This window comes from Crotalus tigris, unplaced genomic scaffold (assembly GCF_016545835.1).
Source record: "Crotalus tigris isolate CLP2741 ecotype Arizona unplaced genomic scaffold, ASM1654583v1 scf7180000018549.3470463, whole genome shotgun sequence".
Classification (NCBI taxonomy): Eukaryota; Metazoa; Chordata; class Lepidosauria; order Squamata; family Viperidae; genus Crotalus; species Crotalus tigris.
Genome location: NW_024097072.1, coordinates 585,577 through 606,800, shown reverse-complemented (window position 1 = coordinate 606,800; position 21,224 = coordinate 585,577). Strand labels below are relative to the sequence as shown.

The window sequence follows — 21,224 nt, the reverse complement described above, 5'->3', positions numbered from 1 at the left end:
AAACAAGAATGGGATCAAAAGCAATTCAGATTGCTACACTGAAGCTCGTCAAGGATGGAAACCTGTCCAAAACAAGTGGAATCTTGCCTCTTTGGCCAAACACCCACCTATCAAAAAATACCTCAACTTGTCTAGGTTGATATTATGTTTTCAAATTATCATTCACATGCTGCTGAAATGGATGTTCAAAACATCAGCAGCGACTAAGGCAGTGAGGCGAACCTTTTAGAGACCAAGTGCCCAAACTGCAACCCAAAACTTATGTATCGTCGGATGCCGGGTGGGCGTGGCCCATTGGGTGGACGTGGCCTCAGTGGTAATGGCAGACTGGGTGGGACTAAAAAGTTCAATCAATCAATTCCAACTTTGCGAGATCTTTTTCTCCCCACGAGAGAAAAAGTTGAAATTGATTGATTGAACCTTTTTTTTTTTTTTTTTGCACACAGTGGCGGAGGCCTAAAGCAAAAAGGTTTTATAAAACCCAGCTGAAGGCCTAGGACTGAGGCGACGGCGCATGTGCCCACAGAGAAGGCTCTGAATGCCGCCTCTGGCACCTGTGCCATAGGTTCACCACCACTGGACTAAGGCATTAACTGTGGAAGATAAGGAGATTACTCTGTTCTTCATCTGTCAGAAGAACGCTTACTGATTCCTCAGGTCCTTAACTCTCTTTCAGAAGAAGAGCTAGAGCAAAATTGCATATGATGTCCTTAATCCCATCTGATCTTTCTTTTATCCCAGTGGTCTGACCAGCCATGTGCTCAGCATCTGCTTCAGAGGGACAGCTATTACGTCTACACACAGCAGGAACTCAAGGAGAAGCTTTACCAAGAAATCATTGTCTTCTTCGACAGAGGCAAAGTGAGTCTGTCACAGGCACCCTCACCCTTAGTAAGAATGGGCTGCTGTGTTATTTACTACTGGTCTTGCTGTAATTCCAAACAAATAGGATGGCCTCTCTTAATCACATATTTTCACAATTTATTGATAACAGTGTGTATCATGAAGTCATAGTCAACTTCTAGTGACCACATAGGTTTTGTCTATGATGATCTCTCCCTAACCTGGTCCTTCAGCTCTTCCAGCAGTTGCTCTGGTAAATTGAGTCTTTCCATCTTTGCTCTGGTTGTCCTCTTCTCTTTCCTTCAATCTTTCCCAGCATCGGAGCCTTCTCCAGAGAGCTAGGAATTGCAGACATGCCATCGCCTTTTTGTTTTTTCAATCCACGAAGGCCTTTCTGATCCTACCAGTGGGGCAGTTTCCTGTTATTTTGAAATGGAAAAAATGTTCTTCACTCTTGAAAAGATAAAGCAGTATATTTTTTACAATTTAAAATACTGGAGTACCTATGATGCATGCGAAGGACTAGGAAAACATGAAAGTCCTGAACTTATTCTGATGTATATGCCATCCACACAAAGGCTTCAGCTCAATGTACATGAGCGCAATGTCTATGAGCGCAAAGATGGAACATGCAAGACTCACTGGAAAAATGAAGGGAGGGCAGTTCCAGCACTTAGAACCCACCAGAATGAATTTGGAAGATCACAAATGGTATTTAAAGTAGAAGATCACAAACAATATTGAGTAGCCATACGGAATATGCTTTAATCCATCCTTTTCATGAAGGAATGATCTGTTTTATCTCTTTTCCTTTTAACTTCTGGAAGATGTGGGAGAAGGCCATCCAGCTAAGCAAAGAATTGGCTGACATGTATGAGAACAAAGTCTTTGATTATGAGAGCCTTGGAAATCTCTTGGTAAGAGAAAGAGGTCTTTAATTGTCTGCTGGGTGAGAAATACTGAAAGGAATTGCCAATAGTATGGGTCCCAAAGGTGTTTCTTATGTTCCTAGTTGAGAGACAAAAAATACATTAAAAACTTGGAATGGCAGTAGTGCAAATGGGTATTTAGGGTAAAGAAATGTAAAATAATAATAATAATAATAATTTAAAACACTGCCCAATCTACTCTTCTTCTTTTTAACAGAAAAAGCGGGCCACGTTCTATGAGAACATCATGAAAGCAATGAGGCCTCAACCAGAATATTTTGCTGTTGGGTACTTTGGCCATGGATTTCCTTCCTTCCTTAGGGTAAGGATGCTAAGAGGTTCTCAGTGATGGTCCTGAATAACTCTGGGATGTAGCCTACAATCCTGTAATTATGACTAGCTCCCATCTTTAATCCAGATTGACAGAAGAATGTTCGATTTGGGGTAATCCAAAGCTTCACCTCTGAATAAGCAGCACTACCTGTGTATACATTTGAACAACTGGAAATGTTGAGAATCTGTTTTCGACTCAAGCCACCCCAGACCAGTTTTTCATCCACACAACTCCATTGTCTGAAGGGCCCGCTCTGTTTTCCTATTCTCCCCAATACTGAGAAGGTTGTGGTTCTCCCAATTTAATTTGTAATACTTGCCTCTTTTAGAACAAGATGTTCATCTACCGTGGAAAGGAATATGAAAGGAGGGAGGACTTCATTGTCAAACTGCTCACCCAGTTTCCAAATGCTGAGAAAATGAGCAGCACCGTCCCACCAACGGAAGTTGTCAAAGCTTCTCTTAAGCAATGTATCTTTTGGGAAGGAAGAGAATATAGGAACTAACTAGATAACAAAGCTGATACGGAGAGTAAGCTGGCAAAGTTGATGATGGGAGGGTTGATGACCATTTACCAGTCCTGGCTCACTTCTGGTGTCAGAAATGGACTATACAGTGTATTTAGCCGGTCTGTTTGCCATTGAGATCCAAATGGTTTGCCTGAAGTCCAGCATAAACTAGGCATTAAAGGCAGAGGTTGGATGCCTGGATCCAAAGCTAGGCTTGGAAACCAACTGTAAACCAATTTTGGATTTCATTTAGGTTCCCTGCTAAGTTCTGAGAATTTGAAAAATAAGTCCAATTTCCATTATTCTGTTGCTCAAAACAGATTAATGACATAGATTTCATTGTTGGGCTTATTATGTAACCTGGTTATTAGTTTTTTTTTTTTTTCAAATGCCTCACTTCCCCACTCTTTTTCCATTTTCTCAAGGTTGACTATTCCTTGAGCTGTCATCTGGATTCTTTATCCTGCACGTTGGCTGATATTTCCAGACTATTTCAGGTCTCCTTCATATTCCTTGGAAAGTTAATACTTTATTGTAGGTACATCTGTAAACAGAGCATTAGCTCAGATTATTTCTCAAACCCAGTATTACAACCTTAATTTGACAATGATCATTTTCATCATATGTCTCGCTTTTCACCTATGAAAAAGAGACAAACATATCTTTCTCTTTTTAAAAAAATTAGAAATACCAAGGAAAGCTTGCACATAGTACATTTCTGCGTGCACAATTAATATGATCAACCATATGCTAAGTACAACCTCTCAGTCAGTATAAAGGATCTACACCAGCCCTTTCCATCTTGATCTCTTCAGATGTTCTGTATTACAACTATCCCAAATGAGATCCGGAAGTATTCGTATTGGATAAAGATATTCAACACAATTGCCAATATGTCAGGTGCCCAACCCGCTTAGCTTTTGGCTGTATTCACACAAGAAGCTTAACCCCGGTTGCCAAGGTTCTGCATTCTTGCATCACACTGAAGTAAAAACTAGCCATTAGTCTGGATTCACACAATACCATAAAACACATTCTAAAACTAACCATAGTTGAAATTTATCAAGCTTAGCATGTCTGAATGCCATCACTAGGATTATAACTTACTTGGTTTAATGCATGGAGAAAAACCATTGTGATTGTAACCTTTCCCATTTAAATATTCATGTTCTTCTTAACGAGATCATAGGATCTTCCTATCCACCTGGTCACCACCTCATTCCTTTTTTCCTTAATTTGTACATGCAGATATACAGTGTTTCTTAGTTAAGCCTGTCATGAACCTTCCTCCAAGCTACAAAGACAAGCCGGTTCCAGAGCAGATTCTAAAGTAAGGATACACTCCCAATTTATCTCTCTGCATCTAGAAACAAATTACTTAGCTAAGGGCTGCTTTGCCTGGTTTTCATAAAAAACCAAAATGCAGAAAGACTGACTTCTACATTCTTGGCCATGATGGCACAGTGGTGAGAATGCAGTGTTAGAATTAGGAATTCTAACCTAATTCTGCTGACTGCCAGGAGTTCGATCCTGACCGGCTCAAAGTTGACTCAGCCTTCCACCCTTCCAAGGTCAGTAAAATGTGGACCCAGATTGTTGGGGTCGATATGATGACTCTGTAAACTGCTTAGAGAGGACTGTAAAGTAGTATGTAGTCTAAATGCTATTGCTATGTGCTAGTGCTATTGACAGCGGAAGGCATGAATAAATCTGCTTCCATTGAAGATAGGTCTGGTTGTTTCATAGGGATATATCTGGAACATGATTTTGAAATGTTTAGATGGAGCATTATACAGTATCAGATCATGTAAATACCCTGGTATAGGGTTTCTTGCCTGAGCAGGCAGTTGGACTAGAAGACCTCCAAGGTCCCTTTCTATTCTATTCTATTCTATTCTATTCTATTCTATTCTATTCTATTCTATTCTATTCTATTCTATTCTATTCTATTCTATTCCATTCTAATTGAGTTCAGCCATATTTAGCCAAAATTGAACAAACCACAATAATGTAGGAAGTTGCATGAAGTATCTGTTTAGTATGTATTCATGTGTTCTACTGTTTTCAACATCCACTCGCCTGGATGTTGATTTTGGGTGTTGGCTGAGATTTTACTTTAAGTTGTTCTCATCTGCTGCTTTAGCTTTTATAGATCCAATGAAGTGCAACAGTTCCAACACTCGCGGCCTTTCAGAAAAGGGGAAAAACATCCTGAGAATGAATTTGCAGTGAGTCATTTCTTCTCTGCCGTCCTTGTCATTTTTTCCTTTACGACGTGCCCCGCCATGCCGTTCAGATGTTGGCTTCTCTAGCTTGATTCTTTGGTTCCTCAATTTCGGAGGTTAAAATCCTTACATTCTGGTGCTAAACATGTAGCAAGCAATAGGACATAATAATCAACAGTTATACGAACCCTAAAATCTCTACTTATACAAAGCCCTTCTTTCCAGGGATGGAACACAAGTCTGGGTTATTTTTGTTAGTTGGCTTGCATCTTTTAGGACCTTAACAAAATTAAATGGTATGATAGTAAAGTGAGTGGGGAATAGATAATAATATAGCATAACCCCCAAAACATAAATGATCACTCTAACTTCAATTTCAGAAGAATTGGGGGGGAGGGGAAACCTATTTTAAGTCATATAGGAAATGTGATCCCCTTATTCTTGGACTACAACAAGTTGTTCAGCTTGAGTTTTACTTACTATTGCTTGTGCTGACTAGCAGTTGGTCTTGAGTATTTCAAATGAAAAACATCAGAGAAACTTTAAAATCCAACTTTTAGAACATCCTCTCTCCTAGTCCTAGTCAATGGACAGAGGGAAGTGCTGGTATAAAATAGGTGATCCTTTCAGTATTCAAGATCAAGGCATTAGGTGGTCTAGGTGACTGAAAAATAGACTGGAACAATCTTTTTTCCAATGGATTGACTTCAATATAGCCTAGGTCTTTACATGAAGGCCACCCAACTCCTTGCTCTTCCTGATTTCAATTTATTTTGGGGTCTTTGAATCAAGTAATGAATATGAAGCTAGCTGCTGATATAAGCAGTAAGATATAAGAAGTCCAATTACTTTTTTAGGCAATATGTGGAACCCCTCAGCCCCGAGATATTTTCAGAAAAGGGAAAAAGATAAGATAGTAAGACAGCACCCTTATAGACTAAGCAGTTGTTCCAGTTTTCTTCTGGATAAATATTGGGCGGATGACCACACCCAACTTGGCAGTCAATGTGGATGAAAACATCATCCCCTATTCAAAATGATTGACAGTCCCTGGCCTCCAATAAGGCTGTCATGTCAGATTAGGAGCCAAGCTAGCAAAATGACATTCTTGCATACTGTACTCAAACAAACCATGTTATGACTTCATCCAATTACCTAGTTCCCACTACATCATGAGCCACATATTCAATTTTAGCCCTAGACTAACATGTTGTATGAATCCAGATACAAGTACTTGCATTAGATTGATCTGAGAAAAAAATTAGTTTCTGATTCTTGGCGCCATCATTCTGCTGAGGAAGGGCTAGGAGAGAACATTCCTTGCATAAGTATAATATAAAATGTACATATGTTTTATGTCTTTTTCCTTTTGGGGGGATTTTGTCTTCTTAGACTATGTGGATAGAACGTACCACCTATACAACAGCCTATTCTTTTCCCGGAATCCTTAAATGGTTTGAAGTCAAGCAAGTCACTATGGTGAGATCTGGAGAAAATTTCATTGCCATCTCTAATTCAGCCTTCCCATCATGGTAGTCTTCAGATGTCTTGAGAATACAATTCCTAGTATTTTCAGCTAATCGCCAGACTTTGTGAGCTAAGAATCCAACATTTCTGGAGATTGACAGACTAGGGAAGGCTTGATTTATTGTGACATTTTTTTCTTCTACACCTTCTCCTTAGAAAAGTTCAAGGAATCTTCACTGATTTCTTACCCACTTTCCCAAAATTAACATCTCTATGTACCCATGAGGAAGTGCTTATGAATAAACAAACATTCAAGGGCAGTTGGATATACAACCCCACTTTGCTTTTAGCATCAGCGTTTTTTTTGCATTGTTCCCTTTCTGAATGAACTGTTGGGGTGATTGGTAATTAAAGGAAACAAATGTCTCCCTTTTTATTTTTCTCTGCAAGTAATTCCATTATTTACTTGCAAAGTTTGCTAAGCTGGGCTTTCCTCTCACCACTCCCCCTACGTTTAATCTTTAATGACTGTTTGGCAAATATATGGACATATCCATTTAGTAAAGTGAGATTTTCTAACTCAGAAATGGGAAACTGCTGCCCTCCAATCCCACAGAGCAAGCCACAGTTATTTCTTTATTACAGTTTATTTTCGTCCTTCCTCTAAATGTACATTTATTTTGGTCCTTCCTCTAAATGTCTGTGTAGTATCACAATCCTTCAAGGATTTGATTTGGCTTAAGGTCACCCCAGTGGGCTTTGGCTAAGCAGTAGCTTAACTTGGGCTTGTGCAGACTTAGTTTCGTTACATTGAACACTGGAACTGCTATCCTGTTACCCTGAGTTTAAGTCTTTTATAATTGACAACTGATTCTTATGTATATACTTGAAAGTGAAACTAGGATAATTTGTTAAGTTATTTCCTGAAACTGGCTGTTGACAAGAAAAGAAAAGGGGACAATTCATGCCAGAGACAGGCCTTGAAAAATGATTAGTTATCCTTTTTCAAAATATGATGAGATTTTGGTTAGTATCCCCTATGAAATTGAGGTAGTAGAGTCCCTACTTGACCTTTCAAAGTTGAGTGAATGACCAGGATCTAACTATGAACGTTGCCCAGCGAAGGGTTTGGAATGGGGAAAGTTAGTTTTCTGTTGAAATTTTCATTGCCTAGCATCCATTATTTCATTGTAGTCTTGACCACAACTCATTTTTGTGGTTCATTCCAGGAGGAAATCAGCCCACTGGAGAATGCCATTGAAACCATGGAGCGGACAAATGAGAAGATCAGTAACTGCGTCCAACAACATGCTTGGGACCGCACCCTGCCTGTCCATCCCCTCTCCATGCTCTTGAACGGCATTGTGGATCCAGCAGTAATGGGTGGTTATACCAACTATGAGAAGGTTGGTTGTCTCCTTGCTCTCTGTAGTAGGTCTCACACCTATCTTGGCAACGGGACAGTTGTGTGAGCTTCCTCGAAAAGGAAGGCAGAGATCGTAGAATCAAATAGCACTTATCTGGCTACATGAATAGTACTATAGAGAACAGAGAATTTGGGAAAGAACCCTTACAGCAGCTGCACTAAATATAAGGGCGGAAGTCAAAGTATTTGGTTTACATTCATTAAAGCATTCCTTTTCTGTAATAATAGGTGCGTTTTGGTGAGCCGTGGATCTCATTCGTTTTATAATAATACCTTAATAAACTTTAATCATACAGTCGTTGAAGTTCTGGAAGTTTAATTTAGAATGAAAGGGAACAAGGAAGGGATAGACTGTATACAAAGATGAACTGTAAAGAAAAAGGGCAGATAGGGGAGGTCTTGTTTAACTTCCCCCTCCTCCTTTTCCCCCCCTTTATTGAAATTTCACCCAATGTTGTCCATTCGGACGTTATATAGCAGTGTTTCTCAACCTTGACAACTTTAAGAGGTGTGGACTTCAACGCCCAGCATAGCTGGCTGGGGAATTCTGGGAGTTGAATTCCACACATCTTAAAGTTGTCAAGGTTGAGAAACACTGTTATATAGAGAGTGTCCCAAAGGTGCTTTTTCAAAAGGCAATTGGACTTGCTTTGTTTTTCCTTGGAGACATTTCACTTCTCATCCAAGAAACTTCTTCCGTTCTCAACTCCTTGGATGAGAAGCAAAAGTTGTCCAAGGAAAAACAAGAAAGTCCAGTTGCCTCTTGAAAAAGCATCTTTGGGACAACCATGACCTGGATGACAGAGAACCTCCATAGACGAAATCCATAATCTATTGTGGATTACCTACCAATCATAAACATCACAATCTTTTAATGGACTTTTCAAAATAAAACTATTTTAGAGAAGAATAAGCAGTCCTGCATTTTGCCCCCCATCTTAAGTCTCCAAATACTTTTCAGGAGCACACATTATGAAGCCCACCTAATCTCCAACTCACAACCGTTCATTTAGCAGCCATTTGAAATTATAGTGGCACTGAAAAAAGCGACCTGAAACTGGTCTTCATGCTTATGACCATCACTCCATCCCCATGGTCACGTGATCAAAATTACGACGGTTGCTGTGTCTCAGGACCACGTGATCACCATTTGCAACTTTCCCAGCCAGCTTCCAATAAGCAAATCAATGGGGGAAGCTGGATTTTCTTAATGACCATGTGATTCACTTAATAACAGTAGTGATTTGCTTAACAATCCTGATAGCAAAGGTCATAAAATCAGGCACAATTCATTTAACAACTGCCATTGTTCTGTTGTTTAGCAATGGAAATTCTGATCCCAGCTGTGTTTGTAGGTCAAGGACTACCTGTACACATATTACATCACCAGCCTATCCAGGATCAAAGTCTTTTCCTTCTCAGGATCTCAGTTATGATTGGTGCAGCAATGCGCTCAACCAAATGTGCTTCCAAAGAACAGGACTTTTATTGATCTTTGGGCTAGAGGTGTGAAGATATTTGCAAACCCCTGTACACATCTGGCAGTTAGGATGAGTGGAACATCTTAACGTTCGTGTCTCCCCACTACCACCCATGAGCAGGGTTTACTTCTAGCTAGAACATATTACTGTCACTTCGACGCACAGCGGGTGCCTTTGGAGAGGAAAGCTTTGTGATACAGGCAGCCAGCAAATACTCCCAATTGTGGTGTGGAGGAAGGATCCATTTTCAGCCCAAGAAATATTTTGAGCTCCCACTTGTCTCTATTTTTGGTGCAAAAATGGAAAAGCTGTCACAGCTTCCAAATGGGGTTGCCACATCTGAAAGCTATCAGCCTTTTTTTATTATTATTATTATTTTTTGCTCACTTTTTCCTCTCCCTGATTCTGCTTGGGAAGGGAGTTGGGCTTTTGTGGGCACTTCATAATAATGATCTAAATCTTTCTTTCACATTAAAAACCAGAAATCAATGTCCTGCACAAATCATTTGGCTTCCCTTGTTTGGGTATGTGGTTTTCTGATGAGTCTCAGCGCTTCTGCTTCCAGCTGATGGAATGTTGTGGGTTTTATCCTATTGCCACAACACTTTCTCCCCTGCTAGTTAGGGTTTTACTTATTTATTTTGAGAGAAGAAAACGGCTTCATGGTTTAGCTTTCTACTCCAAAAGGAGATAAAACTTGCTTATATATTGTCCTCTGCTGTTGTATACTTCTGAGTAGGACTGGAAAATAGGTGATCTTCCAGATGTTTTTCGTTTATTCCCAGTATGCCCATTGATGGGGAAAGAATAACTAAATTGGGAGGGACCTTGGAGGCCTTGTAGTCCAACCCCCTGCTAAAGCAGGAAACCCTATAGCATTTCTAGGATTAATATCAAACATCGGGGAAATCAGGAAATTCAGGCAGTTCAAATGAACATAAAGATTTATTGCAAGCTTTAGCTCTCTACAAGAATCTGAACTACTAATGGTCAAGGGAAATTAGCAGGAGCTAAGAAAGGAATTCAAGGTGGGCTGAATTTAGATCTCTTGGGGACATGCAAGGACTCTTGACTGATGACACGTTTGACCCCTCCCTCAGGCTCATCCTGATCATCTAAAATTATAAGTTCTAGGAAAGCCAGGATTATAATTCTGCAACATTTGTAAAGCTGCACATTCCCCATACCTTCCTTTGAGAATCAGTTTTGCTCCTGTTTCTGCCTCTCTGGCCCAAGTATTATTTGTTTCTTTAATAACATTATGGAAATTGGCTTAGGTGGGCCTAGTTCTTTTGGCTGCTCATCAGTTGAGATGAACGGGTATTTCTACTGTGTTAGAACTGCCCAAGGACACCATTAAGTTGATCGTTTATTTGCCACTTTTGCATTTTTCTCACAGCTATTCATCCTGCTCCTTTTTTCAGTCTCTCTGTGATCATAAGTTAGATTAGGAAGGCAACTTCCAAGCTGAATTGTGGGGCTAAACCTGAGTCAAAGGATACTGTGCTGCCTTTTTTTTTTTCTTCCATTCAATCGTGTCCAATTCTTGGAAACTATCTGGACAAGTCTCTGCAGATTTCAGTAGAGATGCTACACTCATGTCAGAAGCACCGAGGTGAACTGAGGCTCAGTTGGTGGCTCTTTTCAGGTCCCTGGCAGGAGCTGGAGGGAAGGATGGGAACTCAACCCCGCCCCACAGTAGCTCTCGGGTCTCAAACGCTGGCCCGCCAACCTCCTGCCCAGCATTCAAACCCCTCAAGCCACCATGCTCCTTTTCAGGAGAGATGATTCTGGAAAACTATGAATAGTTGCTGTGCGATTCCAGTCTGGGTCCCCTGTATTTCCAAGAAGCAGAGTTTTTTTAAACAGAAAAAATAATAATAATAGTAATAACATGATATTTATTATGATGGTGTTCAACAATTCCAGAAACCGAAAAGTCACGCATTGAAGGAAAATAGTGAGTAAGCATCTTGAATACAAAAAAAAAACAAAAAATGTGTTATTTCCATGGAGAGTGTGGAATGTTTGTGCATAATATTTTCTTTGGTTTTTATCAACTTTACTATGGCTGTGGCTGACTCTTTGTTTCCATTCCATGCTTCTACAAGGCAGTCAGACAGGCTGCAACTAGTACTCATTATCCTCACTTTATGTCTTGTTTCTGGAGAGAACTATTGAGTTCAGAGTATTGTGGAATGGATTAGGAATGTCAGAACCCCCAAATAGTGGTATATTATCCCATATTTCCTGAAAAAACCTAGAGCATAAGGCAATTAAAAAAAAAATCTTACTGATGTTTAACTACAACATGCTGCAAGGATTAAAACTTTTCAAGGCCTAAGAACCATTATTCACTCATTCTTAGTGAGCCACAGAGATTTTGCATAGCATTAAAATAAAAATATTCAAGATTCTAACCTATGCCTTTAGCTTTCTTATTTAAAAACTAGTTTGTTCATAGTCAGAAGTTTTTGTAGAATTGTTATGAAGTTGGAGAGGACCACAAGAATAATCTAGTCCAATTCACAAAAACCAGTGAAATTATCCTTGAAAGATAGCTGTCTAGCCATTTCTTAAAAACTTCCAGAGATGGAGAACTTTCACCCTTCATAGATAGAGACCATTCATCATAGCTTATTCTAGTTCATGATAAAAAGGGAAAAGGGGAGGGGAAGTGTCTTCCAATCAGCCATAATTTATTGTCTTTTCCCTTATCAAAGAAGTCAATTTAGCCATCTCTGAAGCTCCATCATCTTCACCAATCATTCCTCATTGAGGATATGTTAAACCTTGCTGAAGTTATCAAATATGAAAACATACTTCCAAGAAGTTTTTCTTGCTGTCCAAATAACTTAATTTGTAGTTTTTTTTATTATATGATCAAATATTTAGCCTATATTCTTTTTTTTTTTCATTTCATTATCTGCAGGCCTTTTTCATTGAAAAATATATTCAGGAACACCCTGAAGATCAAGAAAAGATTGAATTACTCAAGCAACTGATTGCCCTACAGGTACCTACAGGAATGGAGATAATGTGGAATGATGTCCATAGCCTGTTTTGCAGAAGTAATATTGTCATTGCGGTATAACTTTTCCTGAAGTAGCATCTTGCAGATGTTGGGATTTCACCTGGCCAGGATTTTACCTACTGTTGCTGTAGCTGGGTAACAGCAAGATGACAGACCACCAGCACTGCCCATAAGCAAAGCATTAGTAGTAACATTAAAATGAAAGCCAGTTGGGTGCAGTGGTTAAGGCATCAGGCTAGAACCCCGGAGATTGTGAGTTCTAGTCCCTTTGTAACCAGTGAAACCTTGGGCCAGTCATTCTCTCTCAGCCCTAGGAAAGAGGCAATGACAAACCATTTCCAAAATCTTGCCAAGAAAATGGCAGGGACTAATCCAGGCAGTCACAGGAGCCAATAATGATTCAGAGGCACACGTGCACATAACACTAAAATGCTTCCCAAAGTATAACGACTAAGCATAGCTTTGCAACTTAAGATATAGAAAGGCATAATTTATTGGCACATTTGATATAGTTTATTGGTTAAGCTAGAAGTAATCACAAAAGTGCTAAGGAAATGATTGAAGGCAATCATATTCAGAGACAAAATAATGCTCAGTGAAAAAGCATGAGCTCTGCACACAGAATATTTAAGTTCTGACTAATAGATTTAAGTGCACGCCCATCAACATTAACAAGACAAAACCCTTGTATGTAAACAGAGAGCAAACCCCATTCTCAGAACTGATGAGATTACCTAGTTGGGTAATGAAATGTCTGTAACAAAACAACCAAGCTCAGAGAGCACCACGGACTCCAACTGATTTAAGCTTACTCAAATAAGCATGATGTACAATCTAGATACGGCTAAAGCCTGGCTTGGCCTCATTGATAAGCTGAGCCTTCTTGTTTTCCAAATTACATTTGAAACAACAGTGGTACCTCAGTACCCGTCAGCAATTTCTCCCAGAAGATGCACCAAATACTATAACTATTGAGGAGTGAAAAAACCAGGAGAAAACCCGGGACATGTTTTCTGCTTCAGAGTGTGTTGAATACTGAATTCGACGAGTTTTGAAGCAGTCAAGTGTCTACCTCTGTGCTTCCTTAACCTTCTGATCTGGTTTGTCTTTTGCAGATGCCTTTGCTGGCTGAAGGGATTAGAATCCATGGGAAGAAACTGACCGACCAACTGAAGCCTCTTCATGATAGGCTAACCTCTTGCTTTAAGGAGCTGAGAGAGAAAGTGGAGAAGCTCTACGGTGTGATCACCCTGGTATACACTGCATCTTGTTTATGAAAAGTCACTAGGAATGAGATCACTATAGCAAGGACAAGGGGATAAGCAAATCTGTGAATTTTCATTTCTCCCAGTTTCTCGTTTGGGTGAATATGCCAAGTTCTAGTTATACAAATTGATTTTTTAAGTTTTAAATTAAAGCATTTAATGAAATTAAATGCATATTTCTCCAAAGGTAAGCATTTCTGTATGTACGTCTAACTAAGGCATGCAGTTTTTGCAAAACCGTGTCCCTAATTCAAGGCATGTTTTTATATTTTCATTAGTTTTGTCAAACTGCATCGCAAACTTTGAGGAACTGGGAATTTCAAATGAGAATTACGTTTTGTTTTAAATATTGGGAGTGGCGCAAAGCTGGCAAAGATAAACCAATTACATAGTTGGTTTTCATATTTAATCCACTCACTAAAATTTTAAAGGGGAACAGCTTTGGTGCCACCACCCCTTTTTCCAAGTGAATCCCAGATGGCAATTTACTAATGATGGGATAACTCACAAGGTCTCCTCCAGTGATTTTAGCTATCGTATGAGCCTATACTGGAAAAAGCAGTTTGCCAAATAATTTGTTCCTAGGGTTTATATTGAACCTTGCTCAGAGCTAATGGCCATTTTTAATGTAGCTAGAAGACCTTCAACCAGACAGATGATTGCAAATGAGCAAAGGTACTCCTGAAACTGTGGAGGTCACCAGATCAGATACTATTGCTCAATCAGGCTCCTTATTCCAGAGCTACGTGACCACCAGGGGGTGGGGACTTAAAAAGAAATTTCAGAACTTACATCTCTTCCAAAATGGTTTGGGAAAAGAACCTCTAAAGTTTCAGAAGATGTAGATGTTCTTCTCCCGATGAACAAATACCTTGGATTTCTTTCACAATCTTCTTTGTATTCTAACAATAGCCTTCCTCGCTGACGGAAAGAAAGCAGAGCAGGTCTGGTTCAGTGGTTTTGCCATACATTATGTCCTCCACATTGAGAAGGCTGTCTGTTACCTCTGTCACTTCTTCAGTCGGATCAACTTCATCTACATCGTCTGATAGTGTTTCCTCCAGACCAGGATCTGATGGGTAAGTTGATGGGAAGAGTAGAAAGGGACCTTTGATAGAAAGGAGTCTGTGAGGGAAATGCAGGCAGGAGAATTTCTATTACCTTGAAGTATTTGACATTTTTATTTGTTGTATTTTTCTAGTTTTTTTTTTAACACCACCATTAAAGTTGGGTGGCTAATATAGGTAGTCCTCAACTTACAACCACAACTCAGCCCAAAATTTCTGTTGCTAAGTGAGTTTTTTCCTCATTTTACACCCTTTCTTGCCACTGTTGTTAAGTGAATCACTGCTCTTGCTAAATTAGTTGTTAAGTGAATCTGGTATCCCCATTGACTTTGCTTGTCAGAAGGTCGCAAAAGGGGATCACGTGACCCCGGGACACTGCAGCCGTCATAAATACGAACCTGTTGCCAAGCATCCGAATGTTGATCATGTGACGATGGGCAGGGGCAGGCAACCTTGTCTCTTTTATGACTCATGGACTTCAACTCCCAGAATTCCTGAGCCAGCGTGGTTCAGCTTGGAAACCTCTCCCTTTCCCCTCAGCATGGCTGGCTCAGGAATTCTGGGAGTTGAAGTCCACCAGTCATAAAAGAGCCGAGGTTGCCTACCCCTGCTATAGGGGATGCTGCCATGGTCGTACGTATGAAAAAGGGTCACAAGTCACTTTTTTCCAGTGCCGTTGTAACTTTGAACGGCCACTAAAGGAATGATTGTAAGTCGAGAACTGCCTACAAATTCAGTGAAACAAATAAATAATAGGAGGCAATCACGGAGAAAATGATCTCTTGTCAGATTACTTCACGTCTCCAGAAAACAAGAAATATTATTTTTTTCAGGCTGACCAGAAGAGACAGGGTATAATTCTTTATGACGGTATTTCTGTGTGGGCTACAGATCTATTCTTGAGCCACTGATGGAAAGGAGAATTTCAGCAGCTTCTAGGATGGAAGAACAGACTGCCAAAGATGATGCGGAGAACCGGGCTAATAAATTCCGTCGGAAAGACTGGAGTCTCAGTAAATCTCAGGTTATTGCAGAGAAGGAGCCAGAGGCTGAGTTGGCTTCCAAAACGGTAATAAATGTATCAGAGTGATGATGCATTTCCTCTGGGAACAGCTGTCATTTTCTCTTAGCCGTGCAAGCTTAATCACATCGTTGTTAAAAGAGAAGTTGGGATGGATTCAAACAGCAAAATATTTTGATGATCATCTCAAGGGCAAGTTGTCTGTCTATGTCTGACCTCTGTTCATTCTTCTGAGCTCTCAATTGCAAATAGAACACTAATCCATGTTCCAAGTCTCCCTAAATTCTCTACTAATCATCCTACTGCTAAGCCCATTTACATTTTAGAGTTTGATTTGGGGCGCCATTTGAGTGGGACCGCATCTACCATCAGTCCCAATCGCATTTGAGGGAATTATCATCCACACAAGTCGAGGCCATCAGATCGGTGAGGGCTTCCCTAAAAGATGATGGGTTTTAATACTCTTTCATATCCATGTGTTTCACTGAAGATCTGTGTTGTTTCCTTGTTTGTTTTGAGTTTTCTTTTCTACGCAAAAGGCTTCTAAAAGTGCTTTAGTTACATTTTCAGGGAAGTAGCTGATTTACAGCCTAATGTCCAGGGTGCCTTCACAAATCACTTCGGTAAGGATTTATTCCTTTTCTGCTATACAGAATGCAACAGGAAAAGCACCCAGGCCAAAGAGCCTGCAACTGGGGGAAAGCAAACTAACTCTGCTTCAGAACTCATCCCTTCAACAAGCCTCGGCACTCAGCCCACCACCCAAAACACCGAGAACTCAAAGTATGTTGAGCAATCTCCACTTCTTCCTATTCTTTTAAAGCAGGGGAGGGCAGTTAATTTTCCCAAGGGGCCCTATGAGAAACTGGGATTGTTGTGGAGGGCCAAAGCAATGTAACCTGATTTGTTGTCCTCAGACACTGTCACCTCAACCCCTCAGGTTGCTCCAGGTGGGTGACCACTGTGTAGGGGTCTTCTCACCCAGCCGATTGAAGGAGAACACAACTACACAGAGGCAGACCCAGCTCAGCTTCTTCTGTCCTCTGTGGCACACACTTATTTACAGTTGATTTCTAATTTCTGATTGACCTCACATGAGCCAGAGAGAGACAGCCAAAGGGCTGGATGTGGCCCAGGGGCCATAAAATGCCCAGGTCTGTTTTAAAATATTGGCAGAGAAGGTTAGTTCAGCCTTCACCAAATTGCCATCCTCAAGATGGGTGGAGATACCTGCCAGCTTGGAATTTCATACTACATTTTTCTTGGAATTCCCACCATTCTCCAAATTCAACATAATTTGACAAAATTTGGTGGCCCGTAAAATGACAGTTCTGGGTGTTTGGTAAAAACAGCTTCGGTCAAGTAGGAGAGGATGTACACTTCCTGTGTGGCTAGATTACAATCATACTGGACATTTTAATAGATCCACAGCAGTAAGTCTTGTAGGTATCTAAGTGCTTCTTAGAATCTATCAGGATTTATCTGGATCCAATTCATGCCTAGACACAGTTTCCTGAATATGTTATAAATGAAGGCTGAATGTCTCATTTTTAATTGAGATTTTATAAGATGGCTTTGCTTATTTTTGGCTGAAATTTAAAGTATGAATATTTAGGGGTTTAGACATGCGCACCCATATAGAGAGAAACACAGGGGTACATATGTATATGCACACATTTTCAAAGGGAAACGGACTTTGCATATTCCAAATGTAACTTCAGAAGAAACATCCATACTAAAAAGGAAACTGAAACATGACTGGTTTGTATTTTGCTAAGGCATTTCACCTCCAGGTTCACGAGAAGTTTGGGTGGGTTTCTTCATCCTATCAGAAAAAGGTTCTGGAGACTGCAATGGATAAAGTCCAACGTGAAAGCAAAGCCCACCGAGCCTGTCTGGTGTCATTCTGGATTTTGTTTTCCCTGGTCCCCAAGCGTGTGTTTTTCACATGTGCTTAGGTTCATTTGCTGTGCATAGATGAAGCTTCTGCGATAACAGGGGTCTGGGGAATGGCAAATGGGATTCCAGATTGACACATCTGTTCACAATCAACCGGTAAAAGAAACAGGCATGCCTCAAAGTAGTGGTGATGCAAGCCTGCTTCTGTTAGAAACTATTTCCCCCCCCTAACCGTGGCCACCATCTGTCTTTCTTCTCTTCTCTACCACACCAGGTTTCCCTTCTCTGCAAGCAGATGGATTAACAACCGTTAACTTACAGAGTTCTCCTCCCCCACCGCCCCCCAAATGCAAGCCCTATGAGAATAGCAGCTCCAGAAACTCCACAGAGGTACAGAGATGACATTCGGATCCTATTACCTAAGACAGGAGCACCATTGCAAATGATTTTTGTTTTTTTGGTTTAAGTATTTGGTTAGTTTAATGGCTTTCTCCCTGAAGCTGCCAGAGAGAAAATGGTTTTCTTTCCTCCCTCCCGAAATGAAAGGGGGTAAAAAAAGACACAATGCGGGAATAATGTAAAATTCTCCTTCTTGCACTCAGCAAAATCTGTGGCGGCTGGAGCCGTCTTTCTGATTCTGGCTGGGAAGATTTGCTTTTTTTTGTTTCTTTAAACCTTTTGTTTGTTTGTTTGTCAATTTTATTGCATAAGGTAAAAATGTAGAACAAACAAAAGTGGGGGAAAAAGAAAAAGAAAGAAAAGCAGAGACGGGGGAAAAAAGTGATGTCTTTTGGCTTTTTTCAGTGCAGTAAAATAAAATATATATATAAGACAGCCTCAACTTTTTGCTTTACATTTCACAGCCTTTCGAGTCATCTCCATAATAACAAAACAATTCTAATCGTGAAAACTTAAAATCAGAGTTTCAGATTTTATTTTATTTTTTTGCAGACTGGAACAAAAAAACCCAGACCGAGTGTTTTAATTAAAGAGAAGAATTTTATCTAGTTTTGTGTCTTGTTTCTTTAAATCTGGAGCTTTTGCCCAGGGGTCTTCCTCAATGCAAAGTCTGCCACAGATGTTAACAACACAAAAACCTCATTGTCACATCCCTGGAACTTGCCAGTTGCCTTGGCACTCTATCAAATGATATCACTAGTCCTGCTCTAAAAGAGATGATTGTGGGTCCCGCACTTCCCATTCTCTGTATCACTGGAGTTGGGTTTTATTTATGAGTCCAACTGTCTCTTTCTATGTTCGCATTATTGTAGGTGGCTCCACCTCTACTCACCAGGAGAGAAATCAAACCGCCACCGCCGCCTCCTAAAACTAGGAAATCCAGTGTCTTTTCTTTAGAGCCAGAACTACAATGAGGACTCTACATCATGTTGTCTCCTTGCATCTGGGACTGAATGTCTGATGCTTTGTGGACATATCTCTGGTTCTCCAGAGCTTCTCAGAATTGGCTTCTTCCGGCTGGACAGCTTCGCCCTCCATTCCTGCACAAATTTTGGGGATGTGCACAAAAACCAGCTGCTAGAGATTTTGTCAAAGCTGCTGTTTTGGCTTTCCTGGCTTCTGAGTCTCCTATAGATGTCCCAAGACATCTTCTGATCATCTGTGGCATATCAGGGCTTCTGCAAGACTAAAGAAACCAGATTGTGTCATCCAGCAATCCTTGCTCCACCACTGATAAAACACCAGCAGTGCAGAAATTCTCCCAGTGGAATCGCTCTCCTAACAACCAAGATCTTCCTTGGTCTTGAAACAGTTAAGCGGCACCCTGTGAAAACACACACTTGTCCCTAGAGTGGATTTGCACGACACTTTGTTGCACTTGGACAATGGAGATACGGTTTCCATCAGTCTCACTGGCCAGCAGTAAGAGATCTTGGAACAGGATAAGCCTGATATAAGAGGAAGGATTCTTTGGCCTGCTTAGCATAGGCACTCTTTGCCTGTTCATTCCAAACTTGCAACAAAAACCACTCAACTTCCCAGACCTCTGTTGGAATATATGGATTTGTATATGACAACACAGAGCACTGGACAGACCTGCAGATTCTATCATGCTGAGATATTACTTTCTATCTACATGCTTTGCTTTTCCAGTGATATGAAAGTGGATAAAAAAGAAAAGAATACTGGCATCTGTCTATTCCCGTAAGTTGACCAACGGTGTCCTTGAAAGTCTTATGTCTCCTCTTCTTTCCAGTGTGTGCAAACTCTGTCAAATACACCACCAATTCCTTCTTTTGCTGCACACTGTTCCAAAGGCCTACACTACTGTATCTTTGGAGACTTGTTTAACTGAATTCTGGATGTATTTTTTTTCTTGCATTAATGTGCTGAAAATACCTAAAGGTGTAATTATCCTTGGAAATTTGAAGAATGGACTGCATGTGAAAGTGCTCCATGGTTTTCCAAGCTAGAACTGATAGACCAGGACTGGATAGCAACTTAAATGTCTTACTGAAATCTTTGCTAAAATCCAAGTGGATGTATAGCTGACCGTTGACTTCTAGATTCTTACTATATCTCCATTTTGTATGTCTTATTGTTGAAAGCTGCCTCTGTGTTTACTTGTTTATAACAGAAGCTCAGGGCTCAGCCCTCATGGGACTCAAAATTATCTCAGAGATAGTTCACATAATTGGAGTATGCTATCTCTGTCCATCTTAAGTTATGGATGGAGGTTATGAGCTAGGTTCATATATCACATGATGCCATGCTTTAACAATTATTTCCAAACCTCTATGTTTGACCACGTATGAGGTTTAGCCAAACACCAATTTACTGTATTACAGCTTAGCATGGTGCATGAACCCAGCTACAGTGTAGATATTTATTCACAGTGTAAATGCACTGCACAAGACTATTTTCTAATGGTGGGTAGTTGGGCATCCTTGCCCACAGACTATGATTTGATTGTATTGATCATTGCTGAATGGTAAGCACTTGTCCAAGTGCTTCAGAAGATGTTCATTGACATTAATCCTTATGGCTGCATCATGCCTTCAAAGTTTATAGACTGATTGTTTGTTTGTTTTTAAAAAGAATTTAGAACATCTGTGATTGGGGGGAAAAAACCCAACAGCCTAAGATGCATTCCCCTGATGAAGCAGAGGGCATAGACATTGAATTAGCAGACTACAGCTGTTGAAATTAGCCCGTGGATTTGACTCTGAATGTCAGTAGATTAATATTATAGGGCGGATCCAAACTATTTAATTGGCATACAAGAGAAAAAATGCATTTATAGAGAAATGCTTGGCTCTGTTTGTCATTCCTCAAACTTATGCACCAGCAGAAATTTAATGCGCTCAGTGGTAAAGCTTACTTTGTTTACTGAACCCAGCAGTGTGTGTGTGTGTCCCCTAACAGCTTCTCAGTAATTCAGGTGTATTAGCCTTAGGCAAAACATCTAGCCAGAAAGCTGAGATTCACATTTTAATGTTGTACATTGTTCTTTTCTTCTTTAAAACCCTTTGTCTCATCTTATTAGTTCTACTTTTCTTTTGACCATCATTGCTCCTGATCTTTTTCTACTATATCTTACCATTCCAGGTTGACAAAAAATTTCTAGTGCGTGCAGTTAAAAGATTTTCTCATTTTTATGACTAGCTCAAAGTTATTAAGCCTCTCTTGGCCAATGTTCCAGCTAGGAGCCTCACAGGCAGTGATTCAAGAATTGAGCTCTCCATGAGGTTGTTTATTGCAAGAAC

The 21,224-nt window shown here is 40.2% G+C and overlaps 1 protein-coding gene across 2 annotated transcripts in view; it reads left to right on the top strand.

Annotated features, from left to right (window-relative positions):
- The window catches only part of DOCK5 (dedicator of cytokinesis 5), a 90,655-nt gene extending 69,803 nt beyond the window's left edge, over window positions 1–20,852 (top strand). The window contains exons 38-52 of one of the 2 annotated variants that reach the window (XM_039354176.1): window positions 742–861; window positions 1,671–1,760; window positions 1,990–2,094; window positions 2,435–2,576; window positions 3,863–3,944; window positions 4,758–4,842; window positions 6,232–6,318; window positions 7,536–7,712; window positions 12,146–12,229; window positions 13,363–13,500; window positions 14,425–14,591; window positions 15,471–15,648; window positions 16,254–16,383; window positions 17,774–17,889; window positions 18,771–20,852. In XM_039354176.1, the coding sequence (XP_039210110.1) occupies window positions 742–861; window positions 1,671–1,760; window positions 1,990–2,094; window positions 2,435–2,576; window positions 3,863–3,944; window positions 4,758–4,842; window positions 6,232–6,318; window positions 7,536–7,712; window positions 12,146–12,229; window positions 13,363–13,500; window positions 14,425–14,591; window positions 15,471–15,648; window positions 16,254–16,383; window positions 17,774–17,889; window positions 18,771–18,872 (1,803 nt within the window). In that variant the 3' untranslated portion in view covers window positions 18,873–20,852. Of the gene's footprint in view, window positions 1–741; window positions 862–1,670; window positions 1,761–1,989; window positions 2,095–2,434; window positions 2,577–3,862; window positions 3,945–4,757; window positions 4,843–6,231; window positions 6,319–7,535; window positions 7,713–12,145; window positions 12,230–13,362; window positions 13,501–14,424; window positions 14,592–15,412; window positions 15,649–16,253; window positions 16,384–17,773; window positions 17,890–18,770 lie in introns of those variants that run through there. The other variant, XM_039354177.1, reaches the window with a different exon arrangement.
- Window positions 20,853–21,224: the final 372 nt, after the last annotated feature.